Consider the following 20,447-nt stretch of genomic DNA (forward strand, 5'->3'; position numbering starts at 1 on the left):
GCACCTGTAGTCCTAGCTGCACCTTTAACTGTCTGACAGTGCAAGTATCTGTTCCAGCACTGAAGAAAGTAAGCTGAACTGGCATGGGTACAGCTGCTGAGAAGTACTCTAAGTTTACATCCCATCAGGGAGTCAGGAGCATTGAGCCTTTTCATAATTTCTGGTTTCAAACTGGGAGAAGAATTTTGAAACAGTTTCACAAACCGCCTTTCTTCTTCCAAGGCCTGCCTAATATCCCTCTGTCAGTGACAGTATTAGCAATCACAGAAACTATCAAGCGGGAATTTGAGGTATTTTAAAGGTTCTTTTCATACGGCTTAGTAAGTAGAAATAAGCAGGAGAACATTTCACCTTAGCAGCCAACCCTGTAGGATTCATTAATAAACTGACTTTGGATTGCCCATGACTACAGTTTGAAGCATCCTGGGAAATGAGTAATTGCATGAAACGTATTTGTATTAAGAAACTGTCATTCAAAACTGTTGTAGAGGGTTATCTCACATTGAAGTATTTGCTGCATGCCGTAATGCTGTCTAAGAGCATCTTCCCCCTCTCTAATCTCTGTGCTATGGAAATGACTGTGTGAGCTCTAGACACACACTGAAGCTGTCTTGCTTTGCACATGACAAAAATCACCCCAGATTCAACCCACTCACATGATATGTGATATGAGATCTCAGAGACAAACATCTGTACTCCTTCAGCAAAAAATGCTTTGCAAAGGTAAGCAGCCTTCTTTCCATCCCGTTTACTAAAAGAAATCCAGGCAAGAAAAACAGGGAACGTGCTCTTCTCCCATGATAACTGTATTTCAGGAAAGACTCTGAGCTCAGGATGTTGTCTTAAATTTGTGAAGTACACTAGAGCACAAAAAAAGACCAGCATCATTCAGATGCCCTGTAACATGCAAAGAGAAAGAAAGATATGAATAATTTGATAAAACTTTTGACTGATGCAGAGATGATCAAATGATGCAAAAGAACAGCATGTTAAGATTTTTACCACTAAATAATTTATTTCACTACCTGGAAATCAAGGCAACTCTCTAACAGTTTGGAGGTCAAGGCCACATTTTCTCTGGGACATTTACCCCATATCTCAATGGTAATAAGGGCCCCAGTGAGACATTCTGATATCAACGACATCTCTCTACACCCAGCTTCTTCTCAATATCTTTCTGCCTCTCCCTCAGATGTCTGGGTCATTATAACCTTCTGCTCATGGATGTCCTATAGTCATTCTCCTGGGCTTCTAAGAAGGAGTCTTCAGGAATTGGGCATATGTACAGACAGGTGCCCCTCTTCCTCTTTCTGCTCTGTATTTTATATCCCTGCTCCAGCCCTGGGACTGAGCACAGGAGGCCTAGGATTTCTCTTGCCATGGAGAAGGAGAACTTCTCTTGGCCCTGGTACCAGGAGTTGGTAACAGAGGGGAAGTTTCCCCTGGCTTTTAGCAGTCAGATACCTCTCACTAGAGGTGAGTAGCACCCACAGAACACTGAAGGGACAGCAGGGGATAACAGCAGACCGATTCTCATGGTGAAGTACTTTGTTCTTCTGTGGAAAGACAACCAGCATCCATCAGGCTCATGCAGAGTTTTAAATGAATATTAATATGCTACCTGGCCATCCACCCACCCACAATCTAGCATTTATCAGGGAAATAGTGCAAACTTGTCCAACATGCTCTTATTGCATTGCAGAAAAATAGTAATTAACCTGTTTTTCTGTTTCATGCTATCTGTGGAGCACACCTGCTTACACTAAGTTGATCGGAATCCAGTTCAGTACTCGCAGGAATTAACATCATTATCTCCTTGTACAGACTGCCTGAGCTACAGATTCAGTTCCCCAGCTCTCAGTTTTAATCTGCCAGTACTTCTGCTTTCTGACCACTGCACCCTGGGTTGCATATCATAACATCAAGAACTTTCCCTACTTTTCTGTTTCATCATGTGAAGTGCTTCTCAGGGCAGCAGCCTCTGCGTTTCCAATAGCACCTAACCCACTATTTTTATGATGACCACCTAGAAATGGAAACTTTTGCAACACGTCCACTAAAAGCGACGCTAAGTCAAACTCTCCTGAATTCTGAGGCGTGCAAATTCAAAATCCAAACTGGAACCCTGGCTTGGAGGGATCTGTATCATCTCACATCTGTATCATCCTATCACTGCAGAGTATGATGCCACTTCTATTTTAGTCTAAAAACGATTTATCTCCATTGACAGGTCAATCACAGTACTGCAATCAAACTCTGCTAATTTAAGTCTATTTTTGTGAAACCTTGACATTGGACATTGGACAATCAGAATTGATAGGGAATGAAATAAGCAAGATTGCCCAGAATTTTGTCTAACTCTTTTAAGATAATCTGTTCAGCTTTTTTTTTTTTTTTGCCTTGAGTTCCTCAATTTGCTAGAAAATGCTTCTTTTCCATTAACATAGATTCAAGTATCTTTACCAGCCACAGAAACAGATCAGAATGCTGCATGCCCACAGGTTCTCTTCCTTTCCTCTGACCAATTTTGCAGGTGGGGGGGGTCAGTTCTAAAATGATCACTTCCTTAACCAAATTGAATGACACTTCCAAATAGTATAATTCTAGTTCACAAAAATCAGCTGTGTTAAAATATTGTAATGGGACTTTATAGTAATGCAGCAACTATACTTGGCTGCACAATGAAAAATGCAACAACCTCCTAACCTGTAAACACAACCTCGGGTCAAAGTTAAGCTGGGTTTCTTGTCCTTGTACAACGTACACAGCAGCAAAAATCCTGTAAACTGAAATTATGGTCTCAGTAAAACCTGTGCAGTCCCAGTGCTTCCAGTGGTCAAGACAGGTTACTCACCAGAACCTGGGTTAACAGTGCCTTTATTGATAGCACTCTGGTGCCTAAGAGCCTCTAAGCTGTGTCAGCTTTTATTTTTGGTGGACATAATATAGGAACGTAGAGATTTCAGCTTGCTCAAAGCTGAATCGGTTCTGCAATGCTAATAGAAAAAAGCAATAAAACCCATCACGCTGTCACTAACGGGTTTTATATGTGTCTGAATGTACACAGAGAGTAACTCTATTGATTAAATTAGGATTTTTTTTTTATAATTGTCATTCTCTAGAGTAGAACAGCATTTTAAGATCGGTAGTGAATTCTATTCATCTGGGGAGTTCATCAAGATTATGTGGCATTCACACTTTTAGCATGCTCCACTCTTGCAATAAGAGCAAAACAACCTACAATACCTGCCTGTAGGGTTGGTTTGAAGTGGAAATAAAATTCAGCGCAATCCATAGCTATCATAGGGTTAAAAGCCAAAGATTTTGCTAATATAGAAATCCTTTATGTGCTGGTTAAACATCAAGTATATACTTTATAAATTTTAAAAAATCTTTGTGGTTTAAGCACTATCTCTACACAATCTTACTAGAGCCTGAGCTCCAGGCAATACAGAACCAGTGAAAAAAACTAAAACCAAGTGGGATACAATCCAATCCAATACCTGCCTTCTAGTAGAATCAGAGAAACAAAGTTTCTTCTGTTGATGTATTGATTTGTCCAGACTTAGCACTTTTTTTCTTTTTTTTTTTTTAACTTTTTTTTTTAACAAATGTTCTTTAAAACTTAACCTCACCCTGACATGGAGATGGTAGGGAGGAACGTGATATTTATTTGCTTTTGTTTTTAACTGAAGAAACTTCTGATCCTACAGGTATACGTGACCTGAAAGAGCTAGAGGAGTAGGTTTTGTCACAGGTGAAAACAAAGAAAGGCTTTCAGATCAGTGAATTTGCCTCAACTGAAGGGAAAATACAATTGTAAAACATTCCTAAAGAAATTTACTGATAAATTCAGCAAAATCAGAGGAATTACATGCAGGACAAATAGAGCCCAACCGTTCATAGATCTATTTTTCAGTTTAGGCTGTTTTGTTTTAAATCCAGTACATGGATGACAACGAACCGAGGGTTGCAGCTGATGCGCCTGAGGGCAGGACTGCTACCCAAAGGCACAAAGCCAGGCCGGAGGAGCAGGCCAACAGGAATATGTGGTGTGCAACAGGGACAAATGCAAAGCCCTGCACCTCGGTAGGGCGGATTCCCTGCAGCAGCATGGACTGGGCCCTGCCTGCTGCCTGGCTGGAGAGCAACTCTGCCAGAAGGCATCTGCCGCACAGCAGGTACAATGGGAGCCAGCATCCTGTGCTGTATTAAGAGCGTAGACAGCAGATTGAAGGAAGAGCTTGGTCCCCTTTATTCAGCACGTTTTAGACCACTACATCTAGTTTGGGACACCCAGTACAACAAAACATCAGTTAACTGTAGGGAGTTCAGGGGAAGGCACTGAGATAGTCAGGGCAGGAGCACTTGCCTTTAAGGAGAGGTTATGGGCTTGAGGCTTGTTCAGCACAGGGAATGGATGGCTTGGGAGGACCTAAGAGCAGCAAGCACCCAGGGTGAAGTGACTGAGAGGAGGAACCAAGCTTATTGTAGGTATATCTGGTGGGAGAACAAGAGACATGGTCATGAACTGGGTCTTGGGAGTCTCTGACTGAACATAAAGAAAAAAAGATAAATCCCTATAATAATAGTAAAGCAGAGGAACAGGGGTCCAAGGGACACACGCTGTCTCCATCCTTGCAGGTTTTCAAGCCCCATCTGGGCAAAGCCATGAGCAACCTGGTCTGAATACCGTGTTGGTCCTGCTTTGAGTGTGAGGCTGGACTAGAGACCTTCCATATTCCCTTCCAACATGATTTATTCTAAGGTTCTATGAAAATAATAGTTTTGACACACAACTCATTTTAAGATGATTTAGAGGACTGGTGGGTTTTGATTAAAATGTTATCACTTCTGCTGGTTTGGTAGAAAACCTACTTTGAATTATTTCCATCAGTGAAAGCGCAAAAGCAAAATTCAGCTTGCACTAATCCCAGCAGGTCAACACCGAAATATTTTGCCTAGATATTTTTTCTGGCTCCCTGGGAAGTATGAGGCACTCAATAGCTTCATTTTGTGGATTGAGAAGATAGTTTACGTGACCTTATCATATCTGTACAGTTTCCACATCACAGTCCAAAGCTAAGAGATGTGATTTAGTCTTGTTTGCACTAGAAACACACCTTCCCGGTGTCTGGGGAGCATTCTGAAAGCTTTGCATGTTGCATGGGACCTTGGTATAATGACTATAATGTTTTTATGACAGCTTCTTGGTACTTCTTTGTAGAATACAATACTGCACAATTTACAACTGAAAAGATCAGAGACTCAAATCTTAGCACTGAACTTTAAAACTCAAATAAACAGGATTTCTTCTTTTTTATTTTTGTTTTTCATTCTATTTGTGTTTTAGGATACTGGCGTAATAATGCAACAATAATTCTCTAAGCACAGCTTAATCTCAAACAATAATAACAAATGAGTTTCATTTGATCTGTTCAAACACAGTGTGTTAGACAAAAGCACCAAGAGTTGCTGGTGCTAGAGGGATATTGGCAGAAGCTGTTTCCTCAGTTATTGAAAGAAAGAAAAGAGACCATTTTTAGCATGTGCTGAGGCAATTGCAGCAGATTAACTTTAGATCAATGAGTTGCTTGATTATTCTACTTCACTCTTGAGTCTCTTTCAAGGTTCCTCTTTACCAGCCAGGAAAATAAATACATGGATTTAAAACACTTTCCCAGCCTTTATCTTCATTCATGAAGAGGGGATTTTTCAAAAGTGCCTGTGTCTCAGCTGCATTAAAATGGAGGTGGTCAAAGTGTCACTGGCTGTCACTACCTAGTGAAGAGTGGGCACCCAGAGGACTCCTACATGCAGCTTCTCCTGATTTTGACTGGGTTCCCAGCCTACAACCATAGAATTATGGAATCATTTAGGTTGGAAAAGACCTTCACAGTCAAGTCCAAACACCAACTTTACCAAGAATTGTAATGGTGTTTTGTATCTATTGTTGGTACCCATATTTATAAAAGAAATATTGCTTCTAGTTGAGAAAAGAAAATCATGATTTCCATTTTTGCTTATATGAATCCCTCTGAATTCTTTGCAATTTCTTTCTTCATCTCCCACCATTCTACCCCATCCCCAGTTCATGAGTCACTTGGAGGACTTGCAAAATACATATTACCTACCTAACCTAACATACTTACTACTAACTTACTTACTACCAAACCTAACATACATATTCTTCAATCACACTTTGTTCTCAACAGAGCCTGGAAAAGGTGTGTGAAAGAACTGCCTCCTCCACATCCACTGTTGTTAGGAGTCACACATGGTCGGGATCCAACTAGCCCCTAGAACAGGAGGCTTCCAGGAAAGCCTTTTCTCTGAAGACATAGCACAGCTAGGTATTTGACACCACGAGATTGGTAGATCTATGCCCTCTGAGTTTAGAAAAGTTTTGACAGGAGTGCTACTGTAGAAATTTCCAGGCCCTACTTAACTTTAAAGATCTTTAAAGATCTGGGTTCAATTTGCAGGCAACAGAATCACAAAGATGAGGGTTGGAAGTCCTCTAGTCTTATAGACTTGAAGGGAATGTGCACCACGCCCTTCCCAGGGATGGGAATGGGGCTGATGGATTCTCCAGGTCCTCCACATTCTTGCCTTTCCAAAAACCTGGAATTTTGAAAGTGAAACTCCAGGAAAACTCTCTCTTAAACAAACTCCTGCAGCATATGGGACTTCTTATTCTTCAGCAAGTATAAGGAAAATAGTTGGAGTCATTATTTTTCTGAAATCAAAATCACCTAAAATCAAAATCATTTAAAATCATTATTTTTCTAAGCTATGCATGTTTCATACATGGGGTCTGCTTAGCAGACAATCATTCCTCTACCATCCTATGGCAATCTGCCTATGCCCTGAAGCAGAACTCAAGCTGTCTTGAGTTTGTTATTATTCCCTTTGTTTGGCTTTGTTTTGTTGCATGTTTAAAGCAAGACATACCTCCCTTTCTGGACTGACATCAGGTTCTTAACAAGAGTGTTCTGGGATTTCTCCCTCATCTAGCAAAGTCCTCTGTCTTTTTTTGTGCAGAAGGTAAAGGAATTTTAGTCATATAAATGCATTAGTGTTCAGCAATTTGATGAACAGAATTATATATTTGTACAACACTGCAAATGAGTATCGTAATATTTTACTGCCTTGCAGCTAAGAACACTGCTGCAATCATTTGCTTATCTCTGTACACAAGATATCCATTGCTCCTAAGGATGGGAATAAAAAATCTATCAAGCTGATAGACATAGTAAAACAACTGTTAACAACAGCATTTTTAAAAACAAAACAAATGTGATAGAAGCTTACTTACATCTTCTGATGTGCACCTAGAAAATAGGGAAGGTAAACTTATCCCTTCTTAGACAAACTTTTTTAAGAACTTGAGAACAGGACTCCTAGGCTTACCATATTATCTTTCACTGCTGTTTCTGCCTGTGGTGACCTTCTACAAACCATGTAACCATCCAAGGCCCGTTTGTCTTTTATTATGTATTTTGTGTCACTATTTAACTTTGCAAAAACTCAAGAGACTATGCTAGCATTTTACATTTTTCTTGCACTACTTAACATGCACATGTCCAAAAAATCTTAATTTAGAAACCTAAAATATAGCTAAAATATCTGAAAATATCTGAGCATACAGAGAATAATAAAGCATTTATTATCATCAGATAACAAGTATTTTATAACTCCATTAACAGACACAAGCCAAAAGGATATTAAGTAGAGATGGGTGAACTGGAGCAGATACAGCAATATACAGGTTGTTGATACTGCTTCTAACTAAACTCCCATCTCATTTGCATTACAGCATCTTCTTGATGTTTCTTCCTCCCCCTTCTCTCGTCCACCTCTCATTGCACATGAAAACACAGACACTGCATGCATTCCAATGCACTCTCAGTTCCATCTTGGATAGGGATCTGACAGAGATCTGGATTCATACATAAGCCTTGCTTTTCTTCCAGCTGAGGTTTAATCATATAAAGATCACACGAGTAGCACTTAAACATTTGCCCCAGTTTTGCAATTACTCTTATACTAAACTAAGCTCTTCTGGAAATCTCCAGGTTTCTTAGGTTCTTACTTGTATGGACCAGAAGGCATGCACTAAGCTTTCCTCTAAGGAACAAGCACCACCATTTCAAGGGTATACTAGTATATGAGAACCGGAAGGCAAAACAATTACATGGAAGCACTGTTTACGTTCCTAAACTTGGTTCCATTTGAGTGCTTCCATTTGAACAAATATCATAAAGAGTGATGGATGAGGACTAGGAGCCTGGGAGAGCTTCATACCTCTTTTAAACAGGCAAGGTATGTTTAAGGATATGATCTTCTGGTGCTCTGCAGGCAGGTGTGAACTTGCTTTGCCTGCTTGCCTTGCTTTGCATGCTCTAAGTCAGGTAAGGAAGTAATGATGCAGAGCCTTAGTTACCAGTGCCGAACCACGTGAGTGTTTTCCCCCCTTCAGCAAGGCACACTGGCTCAGCATGAGGATTGCTTTCCAGTGGTCACATAACCACCAGCAGGTTGAGAACACCAACATGTGTTCTCATCTACCAGGAAAATATCACGTGGACTAGCCTGTGGGAACCTCGTACCTTCTGAGACTAGACACAATCCCACAGCTGCTCCCCAAAAAGCTGTTCAAAACTCTGTGGGGCTTCCAACCCTGTGTCCATCATAGAAACAAAACCTGGTTTTGTTTGTTTCTTCTCTTTTTCTAATGAGAGTGCCACTTCTCACATTCCTTCAGCATCAGTCTTCCTATCAAGTAGGTCCAGTCTTGACTGCAGCAGATACTGTAGTACAAAGGCTCAGTCACAGAATCATAGAGTGGCCTGGGTTGGAAGGGACCTCAAAGATCACCTAGTTCCAACCCCCCTGGCACAGGCAGGGATGCCACCCACTGGATCAGGTTGCCCAGGGCCTTGTCCAACCTGGTTCTGAACACCTTCTGGTGATGGGGCATCCACAACATCTCTGGGTAACCTGGTCCAGCGCTTCACCACCCTCTGAGTGAAGAATTTCCTCTTAACACCTAATCTAAATCTCCCCTCTTTTAGTTTAAAACCATTCCCCCTTGTCCTGTCATTATCGGACTGAGCAGAGTTGCTTTTCATCTTTTTTATAAGTCCCTTCAAGTACTGAAAGGTCGCAATGAGGTCACCCTGGAGCCTTCTCTTCTCCAGACTGAACAGAGTCCCAGCTCTCTCAGCCTTTCTTCATAGGAAAGATGCTCCAGCCCCTTGATCATGCAGCTAGGGCTAAGTTGTACAGTAAGCACATAATCAGTTAAATTATAGCATGCCCCCAGCCTCCGTGCACAACCCAGGCCTAGTCTGCGAAAGAAGGAGCAGAATGGCACTGCAAAGCCCGGCCTCACTGCCACCTCCCTGCCTGGTCCCAGCCCCTGCCCCTGCTGAGAAATCCTTCCCTTGCAGCAGGATCAAACACAGGGGAGCCCAGTGGGCGGGCGGTGCTGCCTACTCTTTCCTCCTGCCTGGTTTGGAAAAAAAATCTCATGTGAGGTGTGTTTTTTTTTTTTTTTTTGTCTTTTTAGCCACTTTATGACTGGTCTGTGCCCAGCAAGGCATGAGGGAATGGCTTGATATGGCCCAGGGTGGGCATTGACCAAGATGGACACATCCAATGTGAGTGTGATCCCCTCTTCATTTGCCTGCCCCCATCGGGACTTCCTCTTCCCTTTGGCACCCTGAGCTGGCCTCGCCACCTAATGAGGACGGGGACAGCCAAGGTTTTGCTCTCCCAGAGCCACCCTGCGCCTGCCTCTCACTTCCCTGCCAGTGCTCCCAGGCCCTCGGAACACGGCAAGAGCCCAAAGAGGGACATCCAAATGGTCCCATGAGCCCTGCGTAGGGGCTGCTCTCTGCAAGTCCCACTCTGCTGAGGTGGGCGGCATGGTTAGGGGTGCCATGTTCTTCATCTCGCAGCCCTGGTTCATCAGCGCCCTCCCAGATGTCTCTGCTCATATCAGTGCACTGCCCAGAAGGGGTGGAATTTTAATAGGAACGGGTTTATTTAATAGGAATGGGTTTAATGGATTGAACAGGGGTAGGAAGAATCAGTGATGGGGAGGCCTCCACGTTCCCTCGCAGCTTCTGTCCCTCGCAGCACAGGCAGCAGATGATGTTTTCCACCGGACACCCGCTTTCCTGGTGCCCAACCCTGAGTCTGGAGGGCGGTGCTGAACGTGGAGCGCGGCGCGCTGCTCTTAGGGGACTGATGGCAGTGCCTGGGGCTCTGCCAGCGACCCTGCAGGCAAGCCCCAGTGGTGGCGCAGCTTCTTCTCTCGGATGTGCATCTCCAGGAACTCCCGCACATCCTCATGCAGGAACAGGGCCTCCGCAGAAAAGAAGTAGGAGGGGGCAGGACGGGAGGGCAGCAGCGTGGGAGCCGTGCGGCGTGCCATCCTGTACGTGTACCTCCTGTGGGACTGCTGCACCATGGTGGGGAGAGCTCCCAGCTTGGTCTCCAGGGACTTCCTCAGGGTGTGCATCCGCAGGAGCTTCCAGAAGCCCAGTCCTTGCTCCAGCCTTGCCACGGGACAAGGATCTACACCAGCGGGCAGGCTGCCATCCTCGTGAGCTGCATCAGAGCCTGTGGTGGGGGACAAGCAGGCCTCGTGGCGCACAGGAGCCATCTCGACGAGCTCCTCGGCCTGTCGGAGAGGCCCAGCATCGCGGGGAAGTGTGGCTGCCCCCTGGGTGTTCAGCGCTGTATGCTGGGGAAAGAGGCTCCTCTGCTTTCTCTTCCGCAGCACTGGCTGCCACCAGGACCTGAGGGATGTTCCCTCGGCTGGGCGGAATGAGCTGGCCGTGGCCCCGTGCCGGCAGGAGTCGCTGGAGTCCCGAGAGGAGGAGGAGTACGGACAGCAGGAGGGTCTTGCCTGCCTGGCAAGGAGCCGCTGCTGCCTCTCCCTGACAGCCTGGCTGCAGCGCCCGCAGTCCTGATCGTAGCAGAGCAGCGTGCCCATGGGTCTGCTGCCCACCCAGAGCAGGCTGCTCCTGCAGCCGTGCGGCGCCTCAGCATCTGCAGGAGAGGGGGGACGCGGAGCGCCGTGAGCAAGTGTCTGCGGGGACGGGCCCTGCGCCTGGGCCAGGTGGGCAGCTGGCCTCTGGAGGTGGGGCCCGGCTGCCCCAGAGACAAGCGTCTGTGCCATGCTCTGGAGAAGCCTCTCCGTGCGACACTGGCCTCGGTGGCTGCTGTCACCGGGGGATAAGGGCAGGAGTGAGACTGTGAGGTCGCTGCCAGCTCTGTGACACCACCGAGCGCATCAGAGAGCCCAGGCACAGGGCACAGACGCGGGACCAGGGAAGGGCACCCAGCAGGGCCAGGGGCTGGGGGCTCTGCAGGGAGCCCCTGGGCAGGAGGCTGGGGTAGGCCAGGCCCTGCTGGCTGGGGAGAGCCATTCGTGGCTGTCAGGAGAGGGCAGTAAGACTGAGGAAGCCGTGCGTTTCACGGGCCTGAAGGTTCCTGGAGCCTCAAGGCAGTACTGTAAAACACTTCCTCAAACTGAAGCACCTCTCTACCTGGCAATACCTACTCCTGACTTTAATAGTGCTGCTTTTCCTGGCCACAGCTGGGAGGTTCTGATGAGTTTATGGCAGTTGCTTGACCGGTGGCTTATTGCTATGGTTTTGCCTTTGCCTTTTTGGCTGTGGTTGATGATGCTGAAAGGATTTCTTTGCAGCAAATGGCTTGACTTAGAAACCTTGCTAATTTTTTACGAAGGATCTCACTGATACAAAGCTTTCTTTGAAAACAGGAAGGCAATATGTACTTGATATAATATATGTGACAGCCAGCAATTTGATTCTTGATGGTCTCACGCATTTCCTGTTAGTTACCCATGTACAAAGCAGGCACAAAACGCACAGATCAGTTGGGGGGTTATCACTTCTTGTATTTTTAAAGCTACAGTGAGCCCCGTGGAAAAAAATTTACTCTGAGTATAGCTTCCTTCAGTTGTTTCCATGTGCACCCAAATGATCCTCTCAAGATTTGATAAAGTCGAAAAAATAAACATACATATATGCACGTAATAAATACATGCATATTAGCAATTTGGCTGAATGACTGGAAGTAGAAATCAACTATCAAAGCACTGAGTTTTGGCATTTTCTAGAGTGTATTTTTTCAGATCTTTCACATTCATTCCAACAAAAAAATGAAGGTGGGCTCTTTGTCCAAAAGCCTTCAGATTTCGAAAAAGATAGTTAGGTTTAACATTTAAAAGTTAATTCTCTCTTGACAATGTTGAGACCTTCCATTATAGCAAAAACTATTATTAGCATTCTATAACCCTTTGTAAACGGGCCCATTGTTCAAATAAACTGATCTTCACAGCAATTGACCTTAACATTGCTCAAAAGCCTGACAGTCAATTATCTTCTGATCTCCCTTCAACGGGCCTCGTGGCTGGAATAACCAATCCATCAACTGGAAGGTAAGTATAATAGTGTCTCATGGGCATTTCCTTCATTACTTCTGCCATAAGCACCCCGCTGTACAATAAATTCAGAAATTCTGTCTCAATCCCTAAAAAGCAATGATACACCTAGCTATTCTCCCTTAGCATGTCTCTGAACACGCAATGAGAACCATGATGAAAAATAACTAACGGGTCGAACGCAATGTCATCTAGTTCTCAGCAACACCATCAGACTTGTGCACAGTACTAGACTACGCCTCCACCAAGTAAAATAACTCCATTAAGTCTTTAGGACATGAGTTTTGAGGGTGCTCAGGAAGCAGCAATTCTCTCTCACTCTTTTACTTCCTGTCAGTATAATCCTGCTAGGGGCCTGGGACTTGCTGCTGGCAGGGGCTTGCAACACGGTTGAGAGCACAATACTCAAGACCCTTTCCTCTCCCTGGCTTCCAAAGTGGGATCCCCTCTTCTCCACCCACTGCTGTGACCCTCGCTCTCCCTGTTCAGCCCACGAGGACAGGAGTTCTGCCTGAGTGAGCAAGAAGAGCCTCAGCACAGCAGCACTAACCCTGGGGATATGCACAGGTTGAGGCAGGGATGGATATTGCGGGTACTGCAATATTGCTGCTGCCTAAGATTCTCACATTGTTGCTACCCTGGTCGTTTAGAACCACAACACTGTGATGGCCTTAATACATCACTGCTCCCCAGAGCCAGCTCAAAGCTAAACACACCATTTACAATGAAAGTTACAACAGTGAGGAGTTTCTTTTCAACAAGTATCTTCTGCACTTGAAGCTTTGTACTTAAGACTTAAAAAAAAAAAAAAGTAATGTCTGTAATGGCACTTCTGAAATACCATAGAAAAAACCTTGCAACAAGACAGTTTATGGTCTACATTAAGGGTGCAGCATTTCAGGACAAGCCACAGTTTGCTGGATGTCTCTTTATGTGAGCAGAACTCAGACTCTGTACAGCTGCTCTTTAGCTGCAGTGCTTTCCAGCAGTGTGAAACAGAAATGTTTTAGGATTGAGACTACAGGACTACACTCCACATTTACATGCTCGTTCTTTTGTATATAAGATGGAGGTCATTGACTCTTTTACTTGTCAAAATTTGTATCCCTAACTGATGATCGGATTTTATAATTCTCAGCTCCAAGGAGTTCAATCCCTTTGGTGGCTTTATATATTTAGCAAAATTCTCCACTGTTCAGGGTAAATAATAATATACCTCTTGCAGAAGCTGAAGAAATGCCTGTCCTGGGCTTCAAACTCTGAAGCCCAATGCTTACAAGGAACATATAAATTATTAAAGACCCTGTGAACTGCAACTCCAGGGAAATATTAATGGTTTTTATCACTTGTGCACAGCAAGCCCAAAGGGAAGTGGCCACATTAGTATGAGTGTGAAGAGCAGATGGTATAAGGGACAGAATCCTGAAAACATTCTGTATTTACTTTTTTATAATGCACGATCAACTGTAAAATGTGCAGAAAGTGCATCTTCATTAATCCAAACTCTGCTTTACAGCTACAGACATGGCAGCAAGTTCAGGTAAAAGAAATGAGATCTGAGGAGAACAACATAAAATAGGCATATTTTACTTAAGGCTTGGGTAGCCTAAGTCTACCAATTATTTTGGCTCCCACTTCATCTTGGCCATTACTAAAAGATCCCAGAGTAAGTCATTTCATAAGATACAGCATCACAAGGAAGAGTATCAGCCAACTCCAGAAAGCGTACATGATTTATCAGGATCCTAGAAGACAGTGTTGTGGAAAAATGGAAGCTTTGTATAAAAAGTCCAGCCACACTGGAGGAAAATTACATTGGTTGCCACTGCAAGCATTTACTAATTCTGTTGTGACCTGACCTATCATCTCCAGTCAAAATCAGCTCCATGTCTCTATGTGCTGTCTGCACACAAAGAAATACATTCCCTGACACAAAAACCTCGTGCTCCAGATCCACAAAAAATGTGTGGCTGGCAGGGATGGGAAGGGATACTGCAGCAGGAACACAGGTACCTTAAAAACACTTGGTAGCTAATATCCTGGTTCACATATGGGTATGATTGCAGTGCTACACATATCAGCACCAGATGTATGACATTGAGGTTTTCGTAGCTTTTAATCAGTGAAAAACAGGGTATTTTTGACAAAACTGGGATGCGAAGCACGGGTTGCCAGGAAGGTCCTATTTGGGAGAATTGCTTGGGACTACATACCCAAGTTTTACCTGTGATTTCATATCATAAAATCATAGAATGGTTTGGGTTGGAAGGAACCTTTAAACATCATCTGATGTGAGCAGGAACATCTTTCACTAGATCAGTTAGCTCAAAGCCCTGAACAAGCTAACTTTGAACCCTTCCAATGTTAGGGCATCCACAACTTCTCCAGGCAACCTGTTCCAGCTTCACCGCTCTTGTAAAAAAAAAAATTCTTCCTTGCATCCTCACTAAATCTACCCTCTTACACCTTGTCTTGCAGCTGCTAGGTACACTGTTCCCTTATGCTGGGAAAGAGCTGCTATGTTATGACCTACAAGTGGTTATGTTTTGATGCTGAAGCTTGAGGGAGGAATTACTGAGGGTGTGTGAAAAAGAAAAGACACCTCAGTGACAAAAGTAAGAACTTGAGCTTTTCTCAAAATGAGAAATTTCTATAACACATAAGTGATATAGACAAAGTTATTGTCTAACTGGTAACATCATGTTATTCATTCTGCATTGCTTGGTTATGATCTGAACCTCCTTCATATCATACCTTTAGCTAAAAAAAGGAAACACTGCTTAAGTGGTATGGCAGGATGGAGGAATCAGGTATAGATCAGTTATAATTAAGAAGGAAAGTTTCTCTCTCATTCTTTATCCTTTACAAAGTTTAAAAACTTGATTTTACAATTCCTTTCTGAAAAGTAAATAGGCCTTCGAGGAGGACCATCAAACAGATACAACATGCTTTTTGTTTGTGTGTTTTTAATGGCACAAATAAAGAATTTCTGACAACCCATGACAGAGCAACAAATAGGCAACCCTAGCTGCTATTATTAGTCTATCTGTGAACATCCACAGAGGACTGCTGTGAGGAAAAAAGCATTAGAAAAAAATAAGAAAGTATCCTGCCATAATTTAAATTCATAAATGCAGAAAATATGAACACATTTCATTGTAGCCTTTAATGCCAGGGACCTTGGCTCATAGTAAGTTAAACGGCCAACAATATATGTTTTATGAAAATAATTTAGCATCTCTTAAACAGAAGTCTGGCTTATTCATCTCATATGTATGCAGAACTAACACTTGAAAAAACAAAATGGACAACAAAAGCTACAGGTGTATTTACCCAAGTCTTAAAATGACATTACCAACTCAACTTCGGTCCCAACACCACTGACTTGCCACTCTTAGCATGAATATTTTGTAGATTACAATAGCATGCATGTAGATAACATTTCTCCAGGTCCAATTAGCATTATTTCATCTGAAGACACACAGATGGAGGGATGATGAGAATCTGCAGTGACCCTTGTGGTACCACAAACCCAGAGAACATTATGTCAACAAATGAGTGGAAAGTAAAGGATGTGGCTGTACAGGTACTAAAGCTGATGCACAGAAATGGGCAGGCTTATAAGGGAACTTGCAGATGCAGACTTTTTGAGAGGGAAGGAACTCATCCTGACCTTTGAGGTTGAATGAGTTAGTTCTGTTTCCTTTGGTTTGGTTTTGGTTTTAATGGGAAGGGGGAAAACAAACAAACAAACAAACAAAAGCTTGAAAGCCTTCAAGCTGTCCTGCTCAAGAAAATAGGTGGCTTTCAGAATCTTGCACACACTTGAAATAATTCCTGACATCACCTGGAATCAAGCCTTGTCATAAATTCACTGACATGGCTTTAGATGTAATCTGAGCTCTTATATAGCAATAGTCCTCACATTTCATTCAATTGGCCCTTCATTAAACCCTATTCCTTCTGTTTAAAATAGATCTTCTGGAAAAGGCATCCAGACTTGAAGGTGTTGGCAGGCAGAGGATTTGCTGTTACACTTAGTACCTTGTTTCAACACTTCATCACCCACCTCTCCTTGAGGAGAAATTTGTGCTTCAAAGTGGGATTTGTCAGTTTGCATGTAGAGGTCCTTCTTCTACTTTGCTCTATGGTTTACCATCCATAGCTCCTCTTTAAAAGGAGAAAAACAGGACACGAGGACTTCAAAAGTGACCCATGAATCTTTTCCCTAGTCACCTAGCTGGACCAAGCACTTCAATTCTTATGCTAAAGTATTTTTCTTTGTCTACTGAATAACTTCCTATGCTTTTCTTCAGTATGATACAAGTCAGGTGAAGGAAAGGGATGACTAGTTATGACCTTCAGGGGCGAGCATTCAACCAGGAAATGGGATACTAAGGTTCTGCTTCAAAGAATATTCAATAGTTATACTAAGAGCAAAATAGCTTCTAGAGAAGAAATTGAGAGAGATAGAGGGCTTTATTGGCTGAGATTGTCACAAAAAAAGGCCTGGAGGTCACATGAAATAGCTTATACTTTTAGAGGATGCCTTCTCCACCGGACACATCAGGTTTGTTACACTTCTACACTAATACCATGTCAAATACAGGCAGTGCAAACTCCAGGATGTCTAAACCTAGCCATGTAGACATACCCTTAGTATCAATTTCAGATGGAGGATACTGGGTTTAGTGCATGATTATCCCTCTCTCTAGAAGGTGGCAAGAGTAACTTTAAGAAAATGTTACTTCTCTGTGCCAGAATGAGATCTGTAGCTAATGTAAAGGCCTGGATTTTCAGCCCTCTTGTGCCTAGTCCAAGCGTCTCAGATGAACGCTTAGCTCATGCAAATGGCAACATGGTACATTATAAATAATAAAAAAGATTGTTCTTAATGAGATTTATAACAATAGTATAATGGGCTGGGAAACACCTAGCTCAGCTAAACTGTCTTTTCTGATAGGGAAATATTCTGGGATTTTTTTTCCAGGATTATGGGAAACAACACAAGCTGTTGTTTCTTTAGGGCAGGTTATTAGTCCCATACAGTTGACACAGAGCCTTAAAATATGGATTAAATATCTCTATAGTTAAGCTAAGATCAGGCCACTTGTGCACATAAACTATTTCATCTTCCTCTGAAGAGAACCAATTTGCAAGTAAAATCAGCTGTTCAAGGTTGTTTTTTTACAGTGAAGTTGGTAATTTTATCATTATTGAACGGTTAATTTTTAGCTAACATGATAAAACCAACAACAACAAAACCCCTCATCCATGCCTTTGCTTCCAGACAGCAAAAATACTCAGAAAACATTGAGCATTCGTGTGGTATTTCAGCGATTAATTTTCACTGTTTTTTTTGTAGCCCTCTACTCAGCAGGCACAAACTTAATCTCAGCTAACCTTTTAAAATGTATTCCACAGAAATTTGAAGTACAGAAACTCAAGTGCTACCCTGAACAGTCATGTTTCCCTGGGTCACAGTCCCTGACAAATACTGAGATACAGTAAGAAATTGCTGTTTGGCCTGTTACTAAATGAGTTCAGTTCATATCCATCATAATACGGGATTAACCCCAGAGTGCTGAAGAAGTCAGATGTTATATCTGTCCCCCTTTCCACAATTTACCAAAGGTCATGAGAGTCTGGGAAGGACCCCACTGACTAAAAGCTAGCCATTGTTATACCCATCTCCAACAAGGGCATGAGAGAAGACCCAGGAAACTACAGACCTGTTAGTTTAATCCCAGTGCCTGGAAAAGTTATGGAGAAAAGTTGTGAAGGCAATTAAAGAACAAAGTAATTGAGATGAATGGCTAAAGTGTAGCTCAGCAGAAAGTGATGTGGGGGTACTGGCTGACCGTAGACTCAACATGAGGTGCATTAAACACAGCATAAGGAGCTAGTCAAAAGAGGTGATTCTCCCAGTATAGTTTGCATTGGTACAGCCTCAACTTTAATATCGTGTGCAGTTCTGGGCACCACAAAATAAAAGGTGTGTTAAGGTCCTTGAAAGTTTCCAGAGGAGGGCAACAAAGCCAGTAGCAGGGTTTGAAGGCCAGGGACATTTGGTTTGCCTAGTCTGGAGTAAAGGAGGCTAAGAGGCAACCTCATAGCTCTCTACAACCTCCTGAGAGGAAGGAGAGGTGCTGGTTTCTTCTCCCTGGCATACAATAAAAGACAATTATAATAATATTGTTATAATAACATTGAGTTGATTTTGTCTCGCCTCTCCAAGTCCCAGATTTTACAATGGCCTTTGGCAAAACAATGTATTAATTCAATGCCATTTTCATTTTAACTATATAGATTCCCACTTTTTTGTCATAAGAATAAATCATTGGCAGTTACACCTTGCTTGTGCACTGTTAAAACACCATGTAATGTGCTATGGTAATACACCTTTATGTTCTTTGTCTGTAACCATGCAGTTCAGTTTTCCACAGTTTGGTCAGGATGTACCAAAAGAAATGAGTAAGACCAGCTATTGTCAATAGCAATATTGCAAGGCATTGTAGAAGGAAAATTATTCTCCTAAAGAAAGAACAGGCTGTGATTTTGCTGAGATTCTACAGAAATGTGACTTTTATGAAATGATAGCCCCACCCTACATGATAGGTGTATTCAGGCCCATAGAACTACTTGATTGAGTTACATTTTGCAGAACTCATAGTGCTGGGCAATTTAGTCAGATGAGGATTTTTCTATCACAGTCAAGAAGGCAGTGTTTGGTACCTGTGGAGTAGCAGCCAAACACAGGCTGCTGTAAGCAATGGTGACTCCATGCATGACTGAGGAGTGGTAGACTCCTGCCCTAGCAGCCACTTAGAGTGAAAGCCTGAGCCATCCATCTCCCTAATCCTGCTGTATGAATTCCTATTTTGGATTCTGACATTCATATTTGTTCAGCAATTTGGATTGTTTTATTTACATCCTCCCTACGCAGCTACTAGGAGGAAGTTATCATGCTGTTATCAAATTGCAAATAAAGTCGGGATATTGGATCACAGCCCTCATAATCCATCAGACACTGCAATTCAGAGGAAGATCTGTAGAACTGACTTGAAAGGCAAGGCAGAATCCAAACACTAATAAAATGGTCCCTAGGAGAGCCAGTTGGATTTGGAGGCATATAACCCAAAGGGGGTTCCTGGACAGCTGGTCAGTATTCAAGTATCACTTCCTCCGAGCTCAAGATCAATGCATTCCTATGAGCAAGAAGGCAAGCAAAGGGGGCAGGAGACTTGCATGGATGAGCAAGGAGCTCCTAGCAAAATTCAAACAGGAGAAGGAAGTACACAGCATGTGGAAAAAGGGACAGGCCACTTGGGAGGAATATCAGGACATTGTCAGAATATGCAGGGATGTGATGAGGAAGGCCAAGGCCCATTTGGAATTAAATCTGGCAAGGGATGTCAAGGACAACAAAAAGGGCTTCTTCAAATGTATCAATAGCAAAAGGAAGACTAGGAAAACTGTGGGCCCACTGCTGAATGGGACAGGTGCCCCGGTAAGGAAGGATACAGAGAAGGCAGAGCTGCTGAATGCCTTCTTTGCTTCTGTCTTCCCTGCTAAGACCAGCCCTCAGGAATCTCAGACCCTAGAGACAAGAGAGGAAGTCTGGAGAAAGGAGGACTTGGCCTTAGTCAAGGAGGATCGGGTTAGAGATCATTTAGGCAAATAACCCCAAGCACCAGTGCAGACTGGGGGGTTGACCTGCTGGAAAGCAGCTCTGTGGAGAGGGTCCTGGGAATCCTGGTGGACAGCAGGCTGACCATGAGCCAGCAATGGGCCCTTGTGGCCAAGAAGGCCAACGGTACCCTGGGGTGCATTCGGAAAAGTTTTGCCAGCAGGTCAAGGGAGTTGATCCTCCCCCTCTACTCAGTCCTGGTGAGGCCACACCTGGAGTATTGTGTCTGGTTCTTGGCTCCCCAGTACCAGAGGGACATGAAGCTACTGGAGT

At 43.3% G+C, this 20,447-nt stretch overlaps 1 protein-coding gene across 8 annotated transcripts in view; it reads right to left on the reverse strand.

Annotated features, from left to right (window-relative positions):
* Nucleotides 1-20,447, reverse strand: part of ALK (ALK receptor tyrosine kinase) — a 309,718-nt gene that overhangs the window by 236,852 nt on the left and 52,419 nt on the right. Inside the window, exon 1 of one of the 8 annotated variants that reach the window (XM_080587584.1) lies at nucleotides 657-20,049. The exons of the other annotated variants lie outside the window; for them this stretch is intronic. Within the exon in view, the coding sequence (XP_080443710.1) occupies nucleotides 657-888 (232 nt within the window). The 5' untranslated portion in view covers nucleotides 889-20,049. Of the gene's footprint in view, nucleotides 1-656; nucleotides 20,050-20,447 lie in introns of those variants that run through there. 8 annotated transcript variants of the gene reach the window in all.

Source organism: Anser brachyrhynchus (genome assembly GCF_964034855.1).
Source record: "Anser brachyrhynchus genome assembly, chromosome: 3".
In the NCBI taxonomy this organism is placed as follows: domain Eukaryota; kingdom Metazoa; phylum Chordata; class Aves; order Anseriformes; family Anatidae; genus Anser; species Anser brachyrhynchus.